The following is a 24506-nucleotide window of genomic DNA, read 5'->3' on the forward strand; positions in this document are numbered from 1 at the left end:
GTGGTTGCCTTTGTTGGAAGACCTAGGGCAATTGTCCAAGAATTGCTTTTCCGGACTAAAATCCTCTCTTGTCAAACAGTGGTCATGTTCTGTCTCGTGAAATAAACATCACAACATTTTTTGTAACAGACTTCACTAATTGGACAGAACAAGACCACTGTTCTACATAAGATGATTTTGTTCCCTGTTGTTCCTAGTCTTTTTTATGGAGTTGATTACTAGTATTTTGTTTTTTCTTTCCCCATCAGTCAAGTCTGTTGAATGGCATATTGTTTTCAAATTTCAGTCACATCGGATCAGGTTAGATCTGCTACCTTTTGCTGCTTAACTTTATGTGTTCATGCAACTTGGATATAAAAAAAATTATAAAAAAAAATATATATCTGGGGATAGATGGGATAAATATAGTACTGCTACAATGCCCGATCGGTTTTTTTAGAGACTCTAATAGATACTTTTTGGCTTCTTAATAGTGTTCTAATCAATATTTGACACATTAACAGCGGCAACAAAAATCTATTGCAATGTTTTTTTTTTTTTTTTTTTTTTTTTTTTTTTTTTTTTTTTTTACCCTGGAAAACAAGTCAGACGCCATACGGCATTTACAACAAGATCATCGGGCAAAGACAGAGGATCAAAAACACATAAAACACCATTCTAAAATTAACACTTCTTATAGTCAAGATCAAAAGTGTCAGCTATAGAAGGAAAACCATCCAAAAAAAAAAAAAAGAAACAGTACGGACCCCATGACGTCAGTGATGAATCAACCAAAAAAAAACCATCGGCGAAAAAACTAAATACACCTCAGAGATGGTGAACGTCAGCAAAGGACGTAGATGCATCAGATCCACTCCCAGCGCAAAACACCAAAAAGCTCCATAAAAGAGCAGACAAACAAACCAACCTCCGGCAACCAGCGACCCTCGAAAGCGGCACAGGTCAGAAGAGCGGGAACAAAAACTCACAATAAAACGTGAAAGACGCTGTTCACAGCGAAATCTCGACGATAACGAGGAGACACAACAAAAAGGGCGCTAATTCACCCACCAAAAAGGTTGTGTACAACACGCCAATATTATTAATTAGTGAGTGATCGAAATCGGGTTCTCCCCATTCCTATTGGAGGGAGTGGGGAGGAAGCAGATGGAGGAAAGTGAGTAGCTGCAGCTAGGGTAGAGAGGTGACAGAAAAGTTGGGTTGAGAGAGAAAGTTGGGTTAATATAAAGAAAGAACTGATAAAAGAAAATTAATTGAGATGGTGGAGGAAAGGTGAACTCTATGTAATAAGCTAATCTCTAGATCCACTAATTACCCACACAAATCAGCAGTCAACTTTCCAACAGGACAAACATGTCCATTGTTGTATGATTTCTCTGCACCAGTAAACGAAATCAGGGTCAAATCAGACTTTGATCAAATCGTAATCTAACAATATAATTTGGTTTCAATCAGATGTGTGATTTATTGTTTCAAATAAATATTTATTATATGTAAATATTATATATTACAGTAATAGATTATATATGTATAACATATTATATTAGTAAAAACAATATGTCTTTCCGTTGCTGTTAACCATACCAATATACCATGCAAATAAATTCCATCCGCTTGTACACAGTTTTCTCAATAAAAGGAATTTCAGAGCTGCCAAAGCAGAATAAGTAGAGGTTGACCATTCGTATTTATACGAGTCAATAAAAATGACATAATTATTAAATAGGTAATACCATACCATTTGCTTAACTTTATTTAATAAAATGAGTTAGACCTGACAAGATAAGACAAGGCACGTTTAATTAATTTAAACAAATTGTATTATCAAACACAAATTTTAATCCAAATTCACTTCTCTTATGTGGTGCGGAAGTATTGCCAACACTGTCACAAGAGATGTAAAACGCAAAAGGTTTACTAAGTGGAATAAAGAAGAATGGGACATAATTGAACCCTAATAAATATATTCATTGAATGTGTTTTATTCAATTTGTGCATATCTTGTTTAGTGGAGCTGTATATTTATCTATGTGCCTATGTGCAAACAATTCTTATCCACTCCACACAGAGACATTAGCACATTGGATTGAGTGGTATGATTCACCAGACTACCACCAGCTCCAATTTACTGCTTATCCATTATTATCATACCAAAACATGTGTATGTAAGCATGAACCACATGGGTCTTTTAGGCGTGGTTCATACCACCATCACACTAACAACATGGTCCTGTCTCTACACACCCATTCCCTCAAACTTTTCAAATGAATAATAATGGTAATAATAATTATTATTATTTAATAAAAGCTAATGTTACAATTGTCGTCATTACCATTGTCGACATTGTCAATACAATTGTTAAAGAGGAGAGTACATAAGATTAACTACTTCCCACCTTGTCAAAGAGGAGAATACATAAAGTAAACTACTTCACACTTTGTTATTTTATAATCCGTGTCACAATGTCGTCAATTATATTTTATAATCTGTGTCACAATGTCGTCAATTATATTAATTGTAATAGCGAGTACAACTTACTACTCACAAGTCAGGCAATCACATATAGTGAGTCCACACAACTTTGTGAATAGTCCCAGTACCATGTTGTCATAAGTACTAGTCAGAGTCTAATTTAATTTTGCAGGTATAAACAAATGAATTAGCAAATAAATGAATAATATTCAAGATCAAAATTAAAGACAAGCAACACTTCTATGTACATAAACTTCAGAAAACGAAAAAAAAAAAAAAAAAAAACAATAAAAACAAAACAAAAACAAAAACAAAAAAACTAAAAAGAAAGGAAGTGGTTGACAAATTCTTATTATCATTCATCAATTTTGCCAAGAACCCATAGTAGCCGGAATAAAACGCGGTTTCTTGGTCGGCAGAGGACTCTCTACTTCCAGGTCACCGGAAAGTTGACTCTCTCTCCCAGAGTCAACGCTCAACCCCAGATAGAATTCCGGCGTGGCCGGCAAGTTCAGGTCAAATTCACGGTGGGTGCGACTCGAGCCGGCACCTTCGTACGAAGTCGTGCTGCTTCCGCCTTCATAGTGACACCGTTTGTGGCCGCCGAGGGCCTGACCGGTGGCGAAGAACCTGTGGCAGACGGAGCATTCGTGGGTCCGGCCACGGCTGTAGAGGGTGGCTGGGGAAGTGGTGGTGTAGGTGAACGACTTGTCGACGGTGGAGGTTCCGGCACCGGCGGTCTGTTTCCGGTGGCTGGCCTTGTGCCCGCCAAGGGCTTGGTAGGACGAAAAGGCTTTGTTGCAGACACTGCACTTGTAAGAAGCAGCTGAGGAGTCTGTCACTGCTGCGGCAGAGGCGGTGGTGGTGTTGGCGTTGGTGGTGTTGTTGGTGGTGGCGGTGGTGGCGCCGCCACGAGCAAGCATGACAAGGCAGAGGGCGAGGTACTCCTCTTCGGTTGGTAGGTTCTCGAAACGGGGCCGTTTCGAGCGCTTTCCCTTTGCCCATGGTTCAAGAAAGTGGAAGTCCATGTCTTCTTCGTAGTAGAGTGGAGTGGTTGTTGTTGAGGAGTTGAAAGCTTCCAGAGCCATGTTAGAGAGATGAGAGAGAAATATGAAGAAATATATATATATATATATATATATAGAGAGAGAGAGAGAGAGAGAGTTTAGAGAGTGGTTGAGTTTGTAGAGTGAGAGAGTGAGGGGGTGAAGGGAAGGGTTTATAAGGACAAGGGACTGGTGGAAGTGGCGTGAAGAGTGGCGGTGGACGTTTCCGCAGGTGTTATGGATATAATATAGCTATATATTTTATATATGTATCCATATATATCATATATATATATATATATATATATATATATAGTGTTAAGAGAAAATATGACAATAAATCAAGAATAATAATAAATAAAATAATGATGAGTAATTCTAAATTTGAATGTATTCTACTATTTTATGTGTGGTGAATGACATCATCGTGACATTATTTAATATGGTAATGTTTTAGATGTGTCCGACACTCATAATAAATATGCAGCACAACATAATGTATTTGGAGTGAAATTTTTATTTATGTATTGAATTATAAGAGAGTCTAAAAGTTAATTTTACCTTCCGTCATGTATAAAAAATAATAAATTTTATTCAAATAATTAAAAATAAAACAAAATTCGAAACACAACGGCACATATAAAATGCACTCTATAGCGTCTTGGGGGAGTGAATGAGTCGGTCAACAAGAGTGAGAGTGTTGGAAGGGGCGTTTGAGTTGTGTGACTTGTGTTTTAGCTTCTTCAATGGACTTTGTCAAGTCAAAACAAAGGTGGGCATAAAATTTTCAATTCCACACTCTTACTCCGAATTGTGTTAAAATAACCGAATCTGTTGCAATTAATTATATACATATTCCCAACTCTGATTTATAAGATGAGAGAGGTGGTGGACCTAGTTACCTCTTTGTCACATTCTAATTGAAAATTCAAAGAGAAAAAGCATTGTTCATTATTTTATTTATTATATTTTTCATGTTATTATAGTTTTTAATGTAAACAAAAACTTCCACAGATTCTAATAAGTTTTCCTCCAAATTATTGACTTTCGAATGATTGATCTAGTCAAGCAATAAAATATACTGTATGTATGTGTGTGTGTGTATATATATATATGCTACTAGTAATACTTTATTTTTCTTCACTTGTACTTGTCACAAAATTCTTTCAAAGGTAAAATGTATGGATCCTTTTTAAAATAAGGAGAATGAATGTGTTTTTGAAGAGCATTTGTCACATTTCATTTTCGAGTAATATTTTTACAAGATTATTATTATTATTATTATATTCAAACACTTATATTCTCTTGTGGAGATTTGAATTTCATCATTTTTTATTTTGGGAGTTGAAGAGACACAACTACTTTATTTTCCAACCATATAACAATCACATTTATTCAAAATATGTGACTGAACTGAATCAATTATGTAGCATTTTCTTTAAAAATGAAGATTATCAATGACCAAAACGCATCTAACTATTAACTTCCTCACCTTCAAAGTAGATGACAGGGGTTCGAGCCCTGACATGAATAAAGTGTGTATTCACCTAACCAAAAGAGAGAGAGAAAATATATATATTATTGATCACAAATAATTTACGAGCAAGTAATGGTATAACTCTTTTTCAATTTGTGCTTACGAGCACGTAATGGTATAACTCTTTTTCAATTTGTGTTTATGAGCAAGTAATGATATATCTCGTTCTCAATTTGTGTGGAGATGGTAGAATATTGTAGAAAAAAATAAAGAATATTTAAACATTTGTTAGTATAAAACTTGGTAGATTGAAAAAATTCTAGAAAAGTATAGAGTTTTATAAAATTTATAAATTTAGGTGAAAATTGTGATGCATTTGTTCATTAGAGAGAATGATACCTATAAATATACAGAAGTGCCATAAGTGAGAGTGGATTGGGTTAAAAGTTACAAACTTGTTCAGAGAGAATAGATGAAAGCCATGATTTTAGTTTTATGAAATTAGAGTGAATTATTTTTGGACGTTTTATACTACCAGATAGTAGTTACTTGAAAAAAACCAATAATTAAAGGGTGTTTTGATTATATAAAAGATAGGTTCATGCAGAGTGTTCGTTTGACACGCAGTGTTTGCGTTTGGAATATGATTAAAGAAAAAGAAGACATGTAGCGTTTTTTTTTAAACGTTCGGTTAGTTTGACAGCTGAGAAAAAGTTTAGCTTTAGCCACGATGTTCTTGCGTTTGGACTTAGGTAAAAGAAAATGGCCCACACTTGTCGTTATGTATTGGGTGTTGAGAAAAGATAAACAAAAATCGTCGGTTTATCTGAAACGAGTGCACAGGTGTGTATTTTCTGTGATAATTTTTTTTTTCTGTGATAAGTTGCCACATTATAATATTGCGTGTTTGGCAAAGATTCAATCAAAGTAACGAAAGCTTCTAAATTGACACGCATCTGTTTCAAAAAGATTTGAAGTTCGCGTTTGGGCCATATCTGTTGTTATCAGGGGACTAGTTCAGTGGTTAGCTAATTAAGTTCAGAAGTAAGGAAGTAATCTTAAAACCCTAATGCATGATGTATTTGAATTGAAAAAACTTAATATATATATATATATTGAAAGAGTTTGTTAGGGTGAATTATTACTTATTATTTAAAAAATTCAGATATAATTTCAGCAAGTTATGAGTGCATATATATGTTTTACATAGATAGATATCAATCTAATTTTTAATTTTTACTAGTAAAACACATGTACGATACGATGCACGTGACTCCAAATTTGTGTATATTATTAGTAATACGTACTATTATATTATTAAATAAATTTTTTAATATTATATATTTCATTCTTTAATTAAATTTTCATTTATTCAATTTCAATATATTGTGCTACTAATTCATTCTCTAATTATATTTTATTTTATTGAATTAAATAAATAATTTTTTTAATATTATATATTTATTTCTCAAATTAGCCTTTTATTGAATATCAGTAGTTCTAATTAGATTTCTTTTATTGATTTCAGTGTTTCCTACTCTTATATTATGATATAGAATTGTTGTTATTAAATAAATTAATGTACTAATATACTAAATTCAATTATTGATATATTTTGATCTAAAATTATAGTTATGTATTTATTGCAATAAAATATATATTTCCTTCTCTAATTAGATTTATTTTAAATTAATTTTTAGTATTTCCTACAACTATATTATTATTATTAGTATTCATCCTCTAATTAGATTTATTTTTACTAAACTATATAAATAATTTTTTAATATTTTTTTTTCTCTAATTAGATTTCTTTTTGTTGAATTTCAGCATTTCAGTTTTTTTTTGTATTATATACTTCATTCTCTAATTAGATTTCCTACTACTATATTATTATTAGTAGTATTTCCTACTACTATATTATTAAATAAGTTTTTTAATATTATACATTTTCTTCACTAATTAGATTTTCATTTATTGAATTTCAATATTTCCTACTACTATAGTATTAGCATTTTCTTCTCAAATTAGATTTTCTTTTATTGAATTAAATAAATAAGGTTTTTAGTATTATATGTTTCTTTCTCTAATTAGATTTTCTTTTATTGAATTTCAATATTTCTTATTACTACTCCGTATATTATTATTATTATAATTTCTTACTACTATATTATTAAATAAATTAATATATTGAAATTCTTTGTACTTTTAATAAGTATATATAAATTTACAATTTTAATGAATAACTTATCACATATTTGTTTTCTTTCTGGTATATTATTTACTATTTTGCGTTGTCATACTCTTATTTATTTCAACAAAAGAGTTTAGATATAATAATTAGCTTCTATACATTCTTTTAGTAAATAATTAATTTATGTTAGGAATAAGAACAGTGGTCTAGTAATATCTGTTTTAACTCTTTTTTTGACTCCAAGAGTTCCCTAATACCTTGGGGTACACTTGTAATTTTTTAGTACCAAGCAAATATTCCTGATTTTTATAGTTACAAGTTACAGGATTCACTAGTTAAACCATTGATTGATTACATGTTACAAGCTTCGATTGTAAACCTAAGTGATGAACTATAAGCTACACCTTGAAATCAAGTAATGTAAATCTAAGATTACAAATTACACCATGAAGATAAAATTGCAAGCTTAGATTACACAAGAATGTAAAGCTAAGTACAGATGGTTTAGGGTCATATAGACGTAGGAAAAGTAGGTGTGTTGGTGTAGGACCTCATCTTATTATAAATGAGTTTTATTTATAGTGCCGGAGAAATTAGGTTCGCAGTTGGATACGTGCCACTTAGATGGTCGTGATGATCTTACTTTGTAAAGACGATTACTACACGTAATGCGCTATCCTTTGACTGACACAGATGTGACCTTTTAAACGCACCTAAATTGACGAATTAGCATGTTATAAGCATTGGAGTTATTACTTGTTAGTTATTAGTAATCCTATGGGAACTAATATTATACTAATTAGTTCATATGCATTTTTGATATATATAAATATATAATTAATCCCATATTTTTACTTCAAATTTTATGACAAGACTTTTCATATTATACTAATTAGTTCATATGCATTTTTGATATATATAAATATATATAATTAATCCCATATTTTTACTTCAAATTTTATGACAAGACTTTTCACTTTATTACCCCCAATGTCCATCTAACATTCCTATTCTTTTTGAGATAGTAATTTGTAATTGAGATTTTGCACCACTTTTATTTTACCTTACTTTTTTTATTTGTCTTTAGGTAATTTAAAGCTCTTGTATACTAAGTCACGTAGAGCGGGAGCGTCGCTAGAGCGCCACATTATAAATATATAAAATATTAATTTATAATAATAAAATATGTTTTAAATAAATTTCATGCAAATAAAAATACAGAATAGTGAATCAAATATGTACAACCAATATAACCTACTTTATAAAAATGCATAAATTAACAAATATGACAATCAAACAAGCTGCTTTATAAAAATAAAAATATAACAGTGAATAGGGCATAACAGAAAAAGAAATGTTCAAAAGTATTATCTTTTATACATTTAACCTGTTTTAAGCTCTCAAGATGACAATCATTGTCTTTGAAATAGCAATGTTTCAAAGCAAAAGAATCTACTGCTAAACTTTAAAATAGACATGAAATATCCAAACTTCCAAACCCAAAAGTTAATGAAAGTAAATTACGTAAATATTATCTAATGAAGATAAGTTACGTAAGTATTATTAAATATGAAGTATATTATTATATAACTTATATTATTTGATTTTTATCTATAAAGGACATAGTTTACTTAATTAAATTAAATTAATTACTTTTTGACATAATTAACCTTATTTGGTCTATTTAAGTTAGGGGTAAAATCAAAATTTCTCAAGATTCACACTAAATTCGTAAATTTATTGTCGAAAGTAGTCGAATTCTTGAACAAAATACGCGATTTTACCTTACATAATTCATCGAATTAAACTTTAAAAATAGGCGAATTCTTAAATTGAATTCGCGAATTCAAAATTATGAATTTGCAAATTCAAAAACATGAGAGCGTGAATTTTTGGCGAATTCGCTCTCAAAAAGCCAATTCGCGCGCGGAGCGATAGAGCGCCAGTTAGTTGTATAATTCTTTTAAATAAAATATGCATAGCGCATTCACTGTTTTTCCTTCTCTGCCATACAATGTGAAACCAAGCTAATTTAATATAGAAAAAGTCCATTGGAATTTCATGTCTTTTGACTTTTGACTTTCAACTTATAATTTAATCAAAATTCAACTTTAACATATGACTAATCACATGATTTCCGAAGCTTTCACCAAACTGATTAACTGAAAAAAAAAAAAAAAAAAAAAAAATTTGAAGAATTGGAAATGTTTTTGTACCTCTAAAAAGTTGTGGCCTCAAAATTTTGTACAAGTATGAAGAGTTCAATTCTTGGCATTGTAGGGTAGAAAAAAAGGTGAAAGTGAAGTTATTGAAGTCATGCCTTCCACAATGACACTTACCTTTCCATTATTCTAATTGCAATGTAGCTTACTCCAATTTTCTTTCCCTCCGTGAAAGCAATGCCAAATTTTCTTTTTTGCTCATTCCACATTCTTGGCCACCAAACAGAGTTTGTGAAAACTGATGGGAGAAATTGCACTAGACTTTTTATGAACTTCGACTTGTCTGGCTTACTTTAGCAGCCAGTTCATGGCTAGAAAAAAGCCAAGACCTAACTGCAATACAACTTATCTAGTAGGTAAGTGGATATATATCCATTTACCAAAAATAATTAAATAAAGTGGAGATATATATCCTATAATTAGGTGTTAACCTACAAAACGAAGCTGCCACGTGGCAAAAGAAGATTGGGAAAAACTTGTCGGGCCATATGAGCATGTGGCATCTCCGGGCCAGCCCATAAGCTGAAATGAAGAAGGACCAAAGAGAATAAGTTGATGGGCCCACAACACTTGAACCCCATTCAGAGACGCATCTAGCTCATTTATTTATTTTTTTCAAATGAATTCACATGACATGATGAAACTTGATGGAAACACTAAAAGCCTTTGGTCTAGAGGTATAACTTCTCTAATCCTCAAAGAGGAGAGGAAGGGATTGAGTCCAGGCGTGAGCATATAGGATGTGTGTGTTTGCTTTAACATTCCAAAAACACAAAACAAAAACAAAAAAACACCAAAAACTGTATCCAAGTGGTATTGAATACCAGTGGTATAAATTTCTCATCCTCAAAAAGAAGGGAAGGAGTTTGAACCGAACGCGGGCAAAAGGTCCCAAGAAGACTCCTCTCTACCTCTCTCTCAAATCTTTAACATAGAAAATTGGTATATGGTATCGGCGTCCCAGAGTCCTCTTTCCTTGATGATACCACAAACTCTTACCTCATCAATCTACTAATAAAACAAATACCTTACATTCAACTTTAAACTCGAAGTTTTATCTCCTCCTTTCACATGAAAAGTTTAGTGCCAATTCCCCTTAGCCTTAGAACAGTGTGTTTGTGTGTGTGAATTGCATGTCTAACTACCAAAAATAATAGAACAAAACCCTTATTTCCTCTTAATGGCTTGGTAGGAGGGAATCGAAAATGAGGAAGGAAATGGATATTTCCCTCCTTGTCCATCAAAAGTATTTATGAAATAATCATTTCCTTCCTCAGTTCCCCTGTCAGTCTCTCCTTATTCAACCAACCAAACAGAGATTAAGGCCATCTTTCTAGGACAGTTCTATCTTCTACCAGAGTTGTAAAGACAACAAGCAGACAAGCTATTATAACCTTCAACCCCTATCAACTTCATATTTCAAGTTATTCTAATACTAAATAGTTCCTGAATCTAGACTGGTAAGTACCATCAGATTGGATTTACATCATAATAATTTTTTAACCGAAAATAAATTCGACTACAAAGAAAATGCAATTGTCATCCATGGATGACGCACATAGAGAGTCGATTTAATAAATCTCATCAATGCTATTATCTTCGGCCACTTGAGGATTTAACAAGGGCTCCAAGAATAGCACATATAAACATGGTACGGTGAAAAAGGTTACCTACACCTACAACGTAATAACTGATCATTTGTCGCACTTACGTAGATTTTAGGATATTGCCACATACAAAAACAGAGTTATCTGCAGTTTTAGTTTACGTAGTAGGATTAGAGTACACTTTTGGCTTTGGTTTCACTTCAACTTCATTTACACTGCGAACAAAGATAGCATCTGGCTCGTGACTGCAAAATGAACAGGCAACAAGTTAATCGGACACAGAGAGACGGGGATAAATATATATATATATATAGCTAGAGAGAGGACCATTCTAACCTTTTATCTCCCTCTTCGAATGTATAACTGGATGCCACGGCCAGCAGTTGTCCATCTCTGCTGAATGATAAGGCCGCAATGCTTGTTGGGTACTTTGAATACTGCAGGTTGTGGGGGTAATCAGTAAATTGTGCAAGTAACGACAAGAAATATAAGCTATCAAAATCATTTTTGGATATATTTACCTGATACAACCTCTTCTTATTGTTCCCATCCCACATGTTCACATAACCATCGCAACCCCCCGTTGCAAATGTACCATAGCTGCAGACTGGATTTGTAAGTACTCAACAATAGTAAAAGTAGCATGAAAAGAAACCGCCGCAATCATGTTGCTTAAAAAGAAAAGAAAAAAAAGAAAAACATCAAATTGTTACTCAATTGAGCAAGTACAAAATTAACTCAACCATTTCAACTAATAATGAACTATATTCCTCAAGAACCATAACAAGGACACTAATCCAAATGTGCTTATAATAATAAAATGTTAGATGAGACTTGGGTTGGCAAATTCCGTTCAGAAAGTGGACACTGTATTTTTATTTAAGCTTTGATTAGTATTTTTAAAAGTTAGTTTAGTTGTATTAACTCAGTGCAAGGGCAGAATCAAATTCGTATTGTCTTTCACATACACATCATTGCATTAAGAATGGTGGGTGGGTGTATCGAGTGCTGCTCATCATCTAATTTATGAAAAAACTTTTTACTTTAGGCAAATACTTTTGTCATAAAGATAAACCCCTCAATAAGGGCTTTGGCACTAAACAATAAATTAATGTTTGACCCTAAATTCCCACTAAGACGAGAATTTTGAGAACTTGCATAGGGTGAGATGCAATAAATTAATCAAATCTGATCCAAGAAAGACACACTAAACAATAAATTAATGTTTGACCCTAAATTCCCACTTCTAAGACAAGAATTTTGAGAACTTACATAGGGTGAAATGCAATGGCATTTACAGGATAGACAATGTCCCTTCCAGCTTCCGATTTCCGATGACACTTAAATGCATACCTGTACAAACTCAAAACCATCTAGTGAAAAAATTGAAAGAAAAAAAAAAAAAAAAAAAAGGTTGCTGTTTAATAATGCATTTATGCATTCCTTTACGTTCATGCTATAGTGCTCTAACAAGAGAGATTTTTCTCCCCAATCATCTAGTCGAATTCAATTCAATCAGATCACTGACAGAAGAGTGCTGCTTTTATTACACTGGTAAAAGAATTATAATTGCTCTTTTTCAGTTAATGACAGGAGCACACAGCAAGCTAAATGTGGTACTAGTTACTACAGTACATGTATCCAGCAAAATTAAAGGAAAACCTAATAAAAGAGAATTTGGAATGAGGCCTCTTAAAAGCAATGAATAAGAAGGGAAAAAATAAAATAAAATCACTTTGTGCTCATCCATGGTGCAAAGTAATACATACTTTTTGGATTGACCAGTCTCAGACGGATCAAAAAATTCCATTGCGACCCGACCTTCAACAGAACTAAGAGCATAACCTGCACAGAACAAATAGTAAAAAGAATAAAAAAATAAAAATGAAGAGGCGAGAATGCATTGAATAGACAAAATCATCTAATATTAGCTCGATGCTTCGGAATGTGTTAAAGAGATTTTTTCTTCCAGACAAACAGAACTACTGCAGAACCTGTCCTCTTTCTTTCTCCATTAGAACCATATTACATCTTTATCATTAAGCAGGAATCTTTAGCACAAAACATGAATGAGACTAGGAGGAAAGAGATCTGACAATTTCAATCTTTGTTAAGAAATTCCAAAATTTATATTTTTTCTTCCTTTTTTCTGAGAAGTATGGAAGAGAAACTGCAATTTTAGTAGAAGACACCAAAGAGTGATTTGACTACAAATTTGAAATATTTCTTACTGTGACAAAAAAGAAAAAGAAAAAGAAAAGAGCTTGATCGATACCTGTTCCATTGGGATAACATCGTACGCATCTGGTTTGATATTTCAATGAAGATTCCCTTCGTTGCTCAGGTTGAGACATATTCCGCAAATCATAGACATTTACATGCCTTCCTGCAGTTGCAACTACTATACGATTGCCGACAAGAGAGAGAGAATAGACTCGCTCTGGTTGCACAAATGTTCCAATGAGAGTCCTCTCCTGCCCACTTGTGCCTCTAGGGTCCCAACACTTCAGGGTTTTATCCCAACTACCAGTGATCGCTTGTCCTAAAATCACAATGAGATGATAAATGTGTTATTAGCTGAATTTGTTTAAATAGAACAAACATCAACACGTCTGAGAAATTCTACGCACGTGACATCAAGTGGCACTGCTATTAGCTGAATTTGTTTAAATAGAACAAACATCAACACGTCTAAGAAATTCTACGCACGTGACATCAAGTGGCACTGCTATTAAAAGTAGCATCATGAATGATCTGTTTAATTGAAAAAATAGGATTGAGATAATATAATAGTGTACACTGACATAGGATCATAATTCCACGTTATTCAAAGAGAAACAGCATACAACAATGTCCAGCACAAAGTTAAACATAGGGTGAAAGTGTCTCAAAACCATAAATAATTAGAGGATCTTCCATCATAACTAGTGACAAAACTAGTTTCCTCTCTTGACAACAGATGTTTCCCTGAAATGTCCATCTAAGAGATTCTTTTCAAGTGTTAGAATCGCTGATTATTTTCTATTAATAAGTTTTATTTTTTGGTTTATTCCATGGATAACTCACAAATCAATATGGAAAATAGCCGTATGTACCACGAATATAATCCAGACAAGCAATACATTCATAAATCCTTTTCAAAATCAATACAGTTATACTGGATTGATACAAAATGCAAGTCTTATTTCATCATACATGCTTAGTGTTTAATAACATACATAAAAGGATCAAACAACCCCATTGTTGGATATAACATGTTTCATGAATCAATATCTTCGGATTAATAGTACAATATATCTAGCTACATGAACAAGAGCCAGTTTTCTCAGCATAGAAGTAATCAACAACAGGTTTGAACCATAAATAAAAACGAATTACTCAAGCAAAAGCTAGAAGTGCTCATCAGCAGTTCTTAAAACACTTAAGTTAAAGGTATGTCAAGGAAGAAACTTCACATCCAAATCATAAACTTCTGCATAAATTACATTTATAACACCAGAAATGCAGAAACAAGGAAACTGCAACCTAGGACAATCACTTAAAATTTTGAAGTCTATGATAAATGGGGAGAGTACAGTTAAAAACTAAAGAATGCATGCAAAACAAATGAAGGCAATAGATGAACAATCGTAAAATTTCTTCCACAAAATTTTCCAGACTATTAGTTTGATATAGGCCTTCTTATTTATTCCACTACAGATAACGGTGCAAACCAGACAGGAAAAAACCTCAGCAGTATCTAGATGAGTCATACGGAGGTTCTAGTTCCACCTGATTCCATCTAAAATACAATCTAGTAATAGTTTGAAGGACATCATACCTTTTATATTAAACAATATATTTGGTCTAATAATTGTTAATATCAAAACACTAAACTGGGTTACTTCGCGTGAAAAGCGGGACACCTGCAAACAAGGCAAGGAAAGCCCACCCAACCAAATTTAAAACTCAAACTTCCATCTACGACCATGTGTCAACAGTCAGTAAAACTTTTGGACACACATATTCACAATTACCACAAGATTACTGGCTCACCAATGGTCAACATTTTCAAAACACTGATGCATGTCACAGCAAGCTCTCTCAAAGGCCGACGCGCCTCCACAACATGCAAATCTTCATTCCTTGTCCCCAGTCTCTCTTGCCACCATAGCTAGAACATATGAATTTTGCATCTCGGATATGCAGCATTCAGAAATTCCAATTGATCTTCAAAATTTCAAATCACAACCGAAGGTCGTCCACTCCAAGTCAAGAAAACTCTAGATTCCGTACTTCATAAATTCATCACATCTACCACGCCCTTGACTCCCTTGTCACTAAACACAAGCCCAAAAGAGAAAGAAGATCAAACCAGGAACTTCCATAGGAAGTTGACCAAAGAAACCAGGAGAATAAAACTCACGATCATTGAAGCCCCCACAAAAAAAATGATGAGAAACTCCAAGAAGTCTAGATCTTTGCAACTATGATCCATGGCACAAACAGGCGCCAGAAAGCAATTGATTCCAACATCAAGCTCCAAACTAATGAGAGAGCACAAAGAGATGTTAGTGGAGCCAGACCTAAGACCAAGCACTACAATTGAACCTCCAGCAGCCTATAATTTATCTGACATGAAGAATAGGCAAAAAAAAAAATGTCTAAATCACAAATAAATAGTCGAAAGAGAATCAAGAAGAGGAAGACCAAGTGGGGAAGCCCACTCCAAATCTCAATCAAGCAATGGGAAGACAATACCAAAGGAGGACTTAAAAGAGAGATCAATCCTAATCAAAACCTCAACCAAGCCATCACAGCTAAGAAGGACTTAAATATTAGGAAATGATGAGGACGAAGGATGGAAAGAAAATGATGAAAAACGTAAGACACGTGAATTTCTCCCTCTTAAATTCTAGATAGAGAAGCTCCTCTCTTCATTGACAGTACCATAAAACCGATTACTAATAGTACACTTTTGCACAAGTGAAAAACATGTGCCATGGACTACTGCATACTTGTGTATATAACATTGTTTATATATGTGTTCCTTTTTAGTTAGTCTACCGTTGAAATGTTTCAAAATTTAGAGAGCAACAATTGCTCCCACAAACGCTCAACATTGATGCGAACAAGATAATGTGCTTAGTTATTCAGCAGGAGCACTAGCTCCTCATAGTCATTTCAGAGCAGCATAAACAAGAAATAAGTTACCAGAAGAATCAGAAAGCAAGGACTGCAAAATCCAACCTGTTGCATATGAGTATTCAATACAGCGCACTGGTGCATCGTGCCTTCCCAAAATATCTTCCTTGCCTAGGCTAAAAACGAGCCTGAAACATAAACACCGCCAAGTGCAATTGAGCATGATGAAATAATAACTGTGAATATATTTATTGACATTAGCTATAAAGACAGGAAAACATAGATGGAAGCAATTATCATCTTGCATAAATCAAAATCAGTAGCGTCTACTGAAAAAAAAATAATTCAGTTGATACTCATTCCTTGAGTGAGAGAGAGAAAAAAGAGGGGGGGGGGGGGGGGGGGGTTGGTATCAACTAGGATGAAAAGAAGCACAGCTAGACTGAGTAAATAAGAATCATGTATCCAAAACTGGAACGTTCTTAAGCAAAATATGAAATGTCATCCTGGGAACACTACCGGGCATACTACTTTCCCCAAGTACTTTAATGAACTACTGACGCTTACAACTTTTAATTCAATAAATCCCCACATATTGGAACATCAAAGTATAATGAACGCATAAAGGGATTTTTTTTTTTTTGGGGCGGGGGGGGGACTCGTAAAGGGAGAAAAGAAAAGAAAAAAATGGAACAAACAAATCAAATTGAGGAAAAGTTATGACCATTGTTGAGGAGATGCAATTCCAAATTTGCAATCATATGAACTTTCATCTAGAGAACCTACAGTTAACAAGATCATAACAGCTCCCCAAAATGTGAAGCACCATCAACTCAAGCTTATGTTTTAGTGAATTCCATGATGAAACAAGTTAAGATCAAACAGAGAGAAAATCAAGTAGTTTGTCAGCAGAAATACATGCTTTTCCATTTAGGCGTACATACAATGAGAGACAACGTGGTGTAGGACATTGCAGATATGTTCCTACAATTATTGACCCAAACCATTCAATCTTAGGTTCGAAAAAAAAAAATTTGGTTTTAAGTAGTAGAATCTAATAATTAAAATGTAAATTCCTCCCTGTGGCATGAGTGAATATTATATTTAACATAAAAAATGTGAAACCACTATTAAGAAGGCTACAAATTTAAGGATATGCATTAGTACCTGTGAAATGGGTCACGGACTCATTGGCATTAGCCCAATCCTAGGCATATATATACTATATAGAACAAAATCACACAAACTGGGTCAAAAATACGAATCATCACGCATTCCAAATGAAAATAAAACTATTTTCTCACATGAGTGATTTTATACTTCAAAAAAATTTGAGTACCTAATCAGGAACATCACATTTATGTAAATCCCAAATGTGAGGCCTAACACTACTACAGAAACTACCAAATTAAGAGTACTTTTTCCACGCAAAGTTACAAAAACAATGAAGCTTTTATAAAAGATACTCAATGCTTTTCCGCATACGTATTACCATGATCATAAGCTAATCAAACTGACAAACTCGCACATGAAGCAGGTCAACAAACCATAACATATGGATTTGGAAGTTGTCAAAGAAAGGCATAAAATGTTTGGATATCACCAAAAATAAAAAAATGACATAAATTGCAATTTAACAAACAAAATCATTACATTTTCATCATTTTGTGAAAATAAATACCTATTGCATGTCATAAAAAATTAAAAAAAAAAAAAAACTAAAGGTTTGCAGCAGTTACCACATTGTACAGGAACTTATTCACGTTTGGCCAATAGGCTCGTGGTTATACAAGGACATTAAGAGGGAAATAATTTTTCTGCATGTTACATAGGAATGCCATAAACCAATGTTGCTTTCCAACAGATCCTCAATTCTTTCAAGAAATATCTACAGCATTACCAAGAAATATCTCCTAGCAGATTAGAAGTACGAGAAAAAAACATGTAGTAAAACAGATACAAGAAATATCCACAGCATTACCAATTTACCATGGGCCACCAAAAACAGCATCATGAGTGCCTAATTAAAACTGCATCCCAGGTTATTGATATTCTCCATACCCAGCTTCGCAACATGCATAGGCTATATTTTGGCTTAGGTTGCTGGGTTTTAAAAGACTAATTACAAAAGAAAAAGAAAAGAAGAAAAAAAAAAAAAAAAAATGAAATCTAGCTGCTTAGCAACTCCTCTACCTCCCAAAGTGGAAAGTTGTGGTTTCGAGTCCCACATGGGCAAAGTGGTGGGGGAACAAAAACAAACACACACACACACACACACAAAAGTGGTTCGATTTGTCCCTTCTACAAAAACACATGGAACTGAAGACCATTAACATACCACATCAAGCATGTTGACAAAAAAAAAAAAAAAAACCTACAGTAGCACCTTCGGACAGTTAAAAATCAGTTGGTAGTGTTCAATTTGGAGGATCAAGTAATGCAAAATAAAAGACTGAAAAGATGTTTCTCAGGAAATATATATAGAGAGAGAGATAATTATGTATAATCCAACTGTGTGAATGACCTTAGGGGAAAAGGGGGGTTATATAAAGAAAAATCCAAATATTGCTTAAAGGGGTTAAATAGGGCGCAAATTGCTCTTACCTCCTCACAGTAGTATCCGCACAGGCACTGAAACCAGAAGAATCGTCATGAAAGCAACAATCCAAGACAGGACCGCCATGCATGAACTCACCTCTCAATAGATTAGCACCCGCATCGTACAAACGAACACCCTGACAAAATCACAAAATCGCAGTGAATTTCAAATGAATTAAGATATAGAACGAGTAAAACCAACAAATAATACCTTGTCCCAAGAGGAAACGAGGAGGTGATCACTGTGATTGGAGAAGCGAAGGTTCGATATTCCGTCCGACGGCGGATTCGATAGCTCACGTCCGGCGATCTGTGGCACTGTGGCCATGACGTTATCGATGTGGTGTGAACCGAAACTGTAGAGATTGGGGGAGAGTTCGTGGCTATTAGGGTTTCAGCCAGAGAAGAGAGAAGCTGTTCGTGTGTGAGAGAGAGACACACTGAGGATGTTTTGAAATATGGCGGTCAGTGAAATGGAGTGTTTGGTAGAGGTAGAAATGGCGGACTGTAATACAAACTTCTTCTTCAGATGGGAATTTAAATTCAAATGAGGGCCATTTTTTAGGTCATATACAATTCATACGTGTGTGTAATATGTAGGGAGAGAAAGACATGAAGACAGCAATATTTTTCTTTTTCTTTTTCCTTTTCTAAAAAAAAAAAAAAATAGTAAAAATAGTTGCTATCAGACAAAAATTCTTAATTTTAATGTTTATTATAATTTTTAATTACTTTTTATCTCTATAGATTTTTTTTTCTCACTTTTTATTGTTTTTACTTAATTATGAATCAAATATCTTTATTATTTTGTTCTCTTGTCAATTTTTTTATTTATCTGCTCTCCTTTTTCTCTTACTTTTAATAATTTATATTTAAAATTTATAACAAAAAATACATCTCTTAACAAATCAAGTTATCGAACATATTTATAATAAAATTGTAAAATTTAAATCTCATATAATCAATCAAATTATCACGTTGAACTGGATGGATATGGCCCGGCTTGGAATGAAACTCCCAAAACAGTTTTATGTTTTGGGAGTTACAAAAAACAGAAAACAGGTATTTCAATCCTACTTAAGCCTATTTTTGAAAAACAGTTTTTATAAAAACTGAGTTTTCATAGTGTTGGATTTTAGAGAACAACTTAAGGTTGTTTTTAGAATTTTCAGAACTGTTGAGGGACTCTAAAAGAAAACACGGAGAACACTTTCGCCGCTTAAAAATTAACACTAACCCTCGTATCGTTTATAACATTGTAACGGTACAGCATCCATCTTCTCTCTCTTCAACCTCTCTACATGATCTTGTATCGTTTATAACATTGTAACGGTACAGCATCCATCTTCTCTCTCTTCAACCTCTCTACATGATCTTGTTTATAACGTTAAATTAGGATTTTGACCTTTTATCTCCAGATTCTCCTCCTTTCTGAAGAGCCCTCAGATTTCTTCAAGCCAAATATGCACTTTTCTCCTCACAATCAAGATAGATTTAGTTAAAACCTCGCTGGCTAAATATGTGAGAGCATCTCCAATGAGCTATCCGAATTTGCTACATCAGCTTTTTTCAATAACCACGTCAGTATTTTCCATAGTCACGTCAGCATTTTAGAGTCTCCAAATTTTAGCTATCGGATGTACTCCAATGTTGCATTTTCGCTCTCCAAAAATATTAATATTTTTTAAATTTTTAATAAATTTTATTTTTTAACTTTTTCCTAACGGCTATATTTTTAAAACGGTTATATCATATAAAAAATTTATACAATATAATATTTATTATGAATTATAAACATAAAAAAACAATACAATACGACATGAATTTTAAAAAGTGCCTAAAACAGCTATAATATTAGTCGGAATATTTTAAAAAGTAAATAAATAAATAAAAAAACACTTTTCTCCATTTTTTTAAACTTGACACAAATAGTGCCTTAACAGTTCTTTGGTTAAATTTTTTTTAGGAAAAAAAAAAAAAAAAAAAGACCAAAAGAAGCCAAAAATCTCTTTTTTAGCTTTTCTTTTTTTTTTTTCAGGCAAACATGTCATTGGAAACGGTGTTCTGGACTAAAACATTGGCCAGAATTATAAAATTAAAACAAAACTGAGGCGGGCCCACATGGCATGCCCGTGGCTAGCTAAGAGGGTCACAGTATTCCACCACGAATGAGGCTCAATTTTTGGCGATGCTATTGGAGCAGTTTAATAACAAAAAAACGGCTCAGAATTAAATTATGGGCCGTTGGAGCTGCTCTGAATGATGGGTGTAAAATGACAAATTTACCCTTAATTTATTTTAGTACTTAATAAAGTTATAAAAAAATAATGAATTACTGTGTTTTTCCCGCTCTTGCATTTTGTTTGCGTTTTGTATTAATTTCACTCTGTGTAAAACTGTTCTCTTTAAGGAGGAAGTGCCAGCGACAGTCACTGCTAGCATTCCTCTTTAAATTGTACGAATGCACAAATTCGTATTATTTTTTCCACTTTCTTTGTTTTTTCCTTGCTCTCTCGAAAACTCTCTTATTTGCCTATAAGAAAATGAGTGTCTGTTTGTTTATTCATTTGAAGAAGTTATATTCAAAAACTCTCTTATTTCCCTGTAAGATTCCAACTCTACAAGGAAGGTCAGATTGATTTTTCAAAATATTTTCCAAACCTAAGAGAAATCATTGTAATTAGACCCCTTTTTTTTTTTTTCTTAAATAATTTTTTAGTCATTTTTATGTCTATTTATTTATTCATTTTGTTTATTTGCATTAATTAATTACCAACAACTTAACCTTAGCTCTGTATGCATTCATATTGGTTGAACATGTCCAACATCTTCGAGTCAGACTCTAATGTGTTTGGTTGAATCCAGAGGTGGCCGTGAGATTTTCAACATTTTGGTAGGTCTTAGGCGAACTTTCAAACGCGAGCTCTTTTATACATAAGGTTTCACACGTGCAAAAAACTTATGAGTGTGAAATTTTCATTAAAATGAGACAGACGGTAACCATATAAGATAGATTCACATGTAGTGTTTTCAATTTTTACAAGCAATACAATTAACCAGAACTTAACACACAACAATATACTTGTGTGTTTGAACATTGTTTACAAGACAACTAACTAAAAATTATAAATCTATCATTACCAACAAATAATTGTGCGCTTATGCAATGTACATAAGATAATTAACAAATAACAATAAATCTATTATCACTAACAAATAATTGTGTGCCTCTACGATGTGCATTATTCAATATTATTATAAAAAATAAATCAAATAGAGCAAGATAAAATAAAAATAAAAAACCAAGAATAATTAGATGGATTACGTGTACCGTGATTGTAAAATCTACGAGCTTAGGATATGATTTCCAAGACAACACTTCCTGCATGCCTTCCTACATAAAATTCAAATCATAATATATAGAAAACAACCAAATAACGCTATAATCTTAATAACACGCATACAACCAAAATGTTTTCAAATGTGTTTTTAAAACAAAAGCCACAAGTTAAATTATCACCAAAAATCAATAAAGCTTCAACTCAACCTCTTAGGGTCTCCTCACAAGAATTCCATAAATCTCTTTATATCTACGACAGCGTGTCATAGTGTATTAAGGGTTTGCCAAAACTCATTGCTAAAAATTTAAAAAGGGGGATTATCTGGTTTCAGCAGTTTGCTATTTTACATTTTGTTTTTTCTCTTTCATTTTGCTGTTAATCATACTCAAAGGCTTATTTGATAATATTTCATTAAATAAATTGCAAGTACTTAGCAAGAAAGAAGGAAAAGAAGCATCGATTTAATTGCAACAACTATGATTTATGTAGAGTTACTAAAAATTTTATAACTTGATCATGGTGTCACACATAATATGGACTCAGAATTTTTACTTCCAAATTAATAATATCATGATTTGACTAAACAACAAATGTGTAGATTCTTGCATTCGTAGAAGTAAACTTAAAAAACTTTTATCCAATATAACCATTCCTTTTTTGCATTTAATTAAAATCCAAACACATCCAAAAACAAACTTCAAATCGAAATAACTCTCTGATCAAACCTGATGGCTCTTCGTTTGGATACACAAGAGAGAAAATAAAAGAAAGGATTAGGAGAGAAAAGAAAAAAAAGGAAATGATAGTTATAATTTATATTCATGTTTGGATAAATAGGAGAGAAAAGAAAAGAAAACATAATATTATTGTTTGTAATCAAATTATTGTATTACCCTTTTGTATCTAATGTAGATAAAATAGCTTGTTTTAAAAGCTTGAATTACTTGTAATTTGGAAAGCTTGAATTACCCTTTTGAATTATATAAAATCCTTATAATTTATTGGCCTTCCATCCCATAAGTCGTTGCTTCAACTTCAAGCTGAGCGAATTTTGTGTGTTCAAAAATTAGCAGCTCAGTCTGTAAATGATGGTGAGCTTCATCTTGCAGTTTCTGAGAGTTCATACCTCATTAAATCTGCTATCATATTCTTAATTATTGGGTTATATGCAGGTTCAGCTGGTTTGGTGCCGATATATTTGTACATAATGACTAACCCATTTACTGATGATGACATAAGTTTTTTTGAAAGTCATAAATATTTTGGCCTTGAAGCTGATCCAGTAAGATACACACGCGCACACACACATATATTTCTTTGTTTTTTTTTATTTAGTTCTTGATTTTGGGGTAGCTCACCTATGAATACATTTTTAATGCAGGTCACCTTCTTTCGGCAGAGCACCATACCTTGTGTTTCAAACGATGGTAGATTTGTCATGGAGATTCCATACAAAGTAGGGTTTGTTCTTATAATTCGTGATTAATTTTGTTGTATGGTTGGCTATAAATGTTTACATTCGCATTCATCTCAGGAGTCTTTATCCCAAAAACACATTCTCATGTAAGACATGCTGAACCTGTGCTTTTGAAAATTGTGGTAATATTTATATTCCACTAGGTTATTACCATTTTAGCTAACATTCGGAATTTGATATATAGGCCAACAGCCTACTACTAAAGCTTTTGCATAATCATTTGGGTGAAAGATTTTATATGCTGAATTTGAGAGGGTAGCACATGCTAGGAAAATCTGTTGTTAGTTTTGGCATTTAATAAACCCCTGTTGTAGTGAGAGGTAATTAACAAAATTATAGTTTCCATTGCTAAATATGCTTTGGAACTTTCAGAAACCATCTGTAATCTTATAGAAATCAGAGGCAATTTGCACCCAGATTATGACAAATATAGAATACTTACTATGGAATGATTAAAAGTCAATAATATCTATTTAAATTCAAAGAGTATACTCAAGACAACCAAAGCAACTAGTAACATTAGAGATTCCTTGAGGTCTATACGCCAATAGTTTGGGTAATAGATGTCATCTACTAACACTTCAGTAGTAGATGGAAATAATTTTGAACTCTCTAATTTGAGAGGGTAGCACATGCGAAGCCGGAGCTAGAAAAGAGTCGAAACCGGAGAAGATAGACGCGAGAGAAGAGGAGATAGAGAAATAGCGATTCTGATTTACAGATGCAAGAGAAGTGGAGATAGAGAAGTTGCACCTTAATATTATTGACCTAAAACTTAATAAAAATTTTACTTACTATCCCTCCAAATCCTTTATTTTCTCTTTTATTTTTTCCATCCAAATACACTTAATATTATTCTTCCTTTTATTTTCTCTTCAAATCCCTCTATATCCCTCGATCCAAATGAAGCCGCAGAGATTTGTGGAACATGAAATAGTGATCAATCCACT

At 33.0% G+C, this 24506-nt stretch overlaps 2 protein-coding genes across 2 annotated transcripts; both read right to left on the bottom strand.

Moving 5' to 3' along the window:
- Positions 1-2610: 2610 nt before the first annotated feature.
- Positions 2611-3695, bottom strand: LOC132298714 (zinc finger protein ZAT10). Its single transcript, XM_059795094.1, has one exon. It carries the CDS (start codon positions 3559-3561, stop codon positions 2836-2838), a length of 726 nt encoding a protein of 241 aa, XP_059651077.1. The 5' UTR covers positions 3562-3695; the 3' UTR covers positions 2611-2835.
- A 7228-nt stretch (positions 3696-10923) lies between these two features.
- Positions 10924-19315, bottom strand: LOC132300078 (mitotic checkpoint protein BUB3.2). Its single transcript, XM_059797010.1, has 9 exons — positions 18950-19315; positions 18745-18875; positions 16246-16328; positions 13292-13558; positions 12786-12861; positions 12289-12369; positions 11538-11616; positions 11353-11453; positions 10924-11261 (listed from the first exon to the last, which is right to left on the bottom strand). Exons 1-9 carry the CDS (start codon positions 19064-19066, stop codon positions 11174-11176), a joined length of 1023 nt encoding a protein of 340 aa, XP_059652993.1. The 5' UTR covers positions 19067-19315; the 3' UTR covers positions 10924-11173.
- Between the last annotated feature and the right edge of the window lie 5191 nt (positions 19316-24506).

The sequence above is a fragment of the Cornus florida genome, unplaced genomic scaffold, assembly GCF_030987335.1.
Source record: "Cornus florida cultivar Cherokee Brave unplaced genomic scaffold, ASM3098733v1 CherokeeBrave_3.0.0_Hap2_Chr03, whole genome shotgun sequence".
NCBI classification, from domain to species: domain Eukaryota; kingdom Viridiplantae; phylum Streptophyta; class Magnoliopsida; order Cornales; family Cornaceae; genus Cornus; species Cornus florida.

What these genes read in the sequence shown, in the direction of transcription:
- LOC132298714 (XM_059795094.1), bottom strand. Translation starts at nt 3,561, where the DNA reads ATGGCTCTGGAAGCTTTCAACTCCTCAACAACAACCACTCCACTCTAC.
- LOC132300078 (XM_059797010.1), bottom strand. Translation starts at nt 19,066, where the DNA reads ATGGCCACAGTGCCACAGATCGCCGGACGTGAGCTATCGAATCCGCCG. An exon ending in TCGTTTCCTCTTGGGACAAG is followed by an intron (nt 18,876 to 18,949) that starts GTATTATTTGTT and finishes TGATTTTGTCAG; the next exon opens with GGTGTTCGTTTGTACGATGC. An exon ending in GCCATTGCATTTCACCCTAT is followed by an intron (nt 11,617 to 12,288) that starts GTAAGTTCTCAA and finishes TCCAGTCTGCAG; the next exon opens with CTATGGTACATTTGCAACGG.